The 2,089-nt window shown below is 55.8% G+C and overlaps 2 protein-coding genes across 2 annotated transcripts in view; one reads left to right on the top strand and one right to left on the bottom strand.

Annotated features, from left to right (window-relative positions):
• Window positions 1–523: 523 nt before the first annotated feature.
• Window positions 524–1,995, bottom strand: KXD1 (KxDL motif containing 1). The gene is made up of 4 exons (XM_009882667.1): window positions 1,901–1,995; window positions 1,651–1,803; window positions 1,123–1,169; window positions 524–759 (listed from the first exon to the last, which is right to left on the bottom strand). The coding sequence occupies exons 1-4, from the start codon at window positions 1,993–1,995 to the stop codon at window positions 524–526; spliced, it is 531 nt and encodes a 176-aa protein (XP_009880969.1).
• Window positions 1,996–2,003: 8 nt separating this feature from the next.
• The window catches only part of FKBP8 (FK506 binding protein 8, 38kDa), a 15,415-nt gene continuing 15,329 nt past the window's right edge, over window positions 2,004–2,089 (top strand). The window contains exon 1 of the mRNA XM_009882657.1: window positions 2,004–2,063. Within this exon, the coding sequence (XP_009880959.1) occupies window positions 2,004–2,063 (60 nt within the window). The remainder of the gene's footprint in view (window positions 2,064–2,089) is intronic.

The raw sequence follows: 2,089 nt of genomic DNA, 5'->3' as shown, positions 1-2,089 counted from the left end.
GAGGAGGCGGGGAGCGAACAGGCTGCTGTGAGCCCGCCTGTGCGGGCACAGGAAGAGGGGGTGAGGAGAGAACCAAAGGGGAACCCGGCTCAGGCTCTTCCCGCAGGCAGGAAACGCACCGGCCGTGCGGAGGCAGCTGTTAGCAGCACGGACAGACCCACAGGAAAGCCAGAGCACTGGTGGGCACACACGTGAGCCCCAAAGAGAATATTCCTCAAGAAAAAGTGCCACCCGTGCCCTAAACTGGCTCTTCTGCACCAAAGTCTATGTCGAAGGTGGGGGTTTGCCGCTCTCCTGACAAATGAGAAAGGACAAGAGGCGTTTCAAACCCACGTTTTACTTATTTACCCCGAAGCGAGTCACGGGGTTTACACTACGGTGGCAGTTTAGAGGCAGAAGGGCACCCTTCTTCACTCGGCCGTTGCTCCTCTCAGCCTTCGCTTCCCTCTTCCCCAAAAAAAGAAACACACAAATATAAATACAGGATAGAAAGTTCTCCAGGGGTGGCACAGGACCCGCACACCTAGTCCAGGTCGTTGGCTGTGTCCTCATCTGTGAGACTCTGTCCGTTCACAGCTGGTAGATCATACTGGCCTTGGGATAAATCCTCAAAATCCTGACTCATGGTGGGAGAGATGATGTCAGGGCTGGTGTCGCAGGACTCTGTGCTCTGCTCAGAGGTAGCAATGGTGGTTGTCGTGCTTTTTGGGACGGGGTCGAAGTCGTCGTCGTCTTCTAGGATGGGAGATTCGTGGATGTCTGGAAGGGAAGACGCAAACGTTAGTTTTGCTGCTGCAGCTATATGAGATGAGGCACTGCCGGTGTGACACCGGGTACGAGACACACCCCAGCACAAGAATTAGCAATTTCTAATTCTAAATTTTGTCTGCTTGTAGCAGTCATCAATAAAAACCCAACACCACTTAAATTAGTGGCCACTTGTAACTTCTTGCAACCACATTTAGTATAATCAAGAAGCTTTCCAGGTTTTTAGTGCAGGAGCCACACGCTGGCACACGCCTGGACGTCTTGTCAGCTTCCCCCCACTCCCGAGAACCCCATTCTTGGGGAAAAGGACTCTTTGCACAGTAAGAAATTCACATGTCGGAAGGAATCACTCACTGCTGAACGCCTCCGGGTACTGCTTCGCCAGCTTTCCTTTCAGTGTCCTGGGGGAGGAGAGAGCAAGCTAAGTCCACAGGGAAGCTGATCAATCTAGGGTGAGCTGCTCGGACGGCTCCCTCTGTTCTCCAGCATTTACGAACAAGGCAAACGGATCCCAGGGGGTGACGGGGGCCACGGGGCTCCCTCCCCAGCTCCCCATCACCCCCTCTCAGCACAGCGGATGTTTCTCCAGGTCCCGTGTTTCATGACCATCCTGGGCAGTGCCGCATCCCTCCTGCAGCCCCAAGGGAGCATGAATCATCCTGGTTGGAGCAGAAATCCTGAAGCCTGAAGCTCTCACCTCTGCAGCTCCTCTCCCACTGCCTCCATGCATCACTTGGCCACACATTTTCCTCCAACTATTTTTACCTCCAAGCCTGCCCTGAGCTTGTACTTGTGTCCCGCTTTAACACCCCCACAGCCCACCTAGACCTTAACAAGCCACCCCGTGCTCTCTGCGCCATCTCTCCCATCCCCATTGCCCACCGGATCCTCCGGAAGATGCTGTCCAGATCTTTCTTCATCTCCACCAGCGTTTTAGTGTGGTGGAGGAACCGCTCGTTCATTTGCTGCATGCGGACGCTGGAGAGGTTGTTGAAGTTGAGCAACATCTCGTTGGTCTTCTCAAATCGATCCAACCTGTGCGAGGGGAAACAGCGGCAGCTTGGCAACGATCCCAAGAGGCTCCCGGTGCCGATACCGGGGTCCCTGTGGGTCGGTTTTCCCTGAGACTCACATGTTTTTCTGGGCCAGGATGATGGCGTTGACGTCCTCAGCGTTGACCATGCCCAGCACTCGCCCGCAGAACACCTGCGAGGCCGTGGGCTCCATCGCGGCCTATGGGACCGCGGGGGACTGCTCAGCCGGGGGACAAGAGCCTCCCGCGCCCCCCGGGACCGGTAACGGAGACACACCACCACCACCA

The sequence above is a fragment of the Charadrius vociferus genome, unplaced genomic scaffold (assembly GCF_000708025.1).
Source record: "Charadrius vociferus isolate BGI_N301 unplaced genomic scaffold, ASM70802v2 scaffold2560, whole genome shotgun sequence".
In the NCBI taxonomy this organism is placed as follows: Eukaryota; Metazoa; Chordata; class Aves; order Charadriiformes; family Charadriidae; genus Charadrius; species Charadrius vociferus.
The sequence above is the reverse complement of the archived record's forward strand: the minus strand, read 5'-3'. Positions and strand labels throughout refer to the sequence as shown.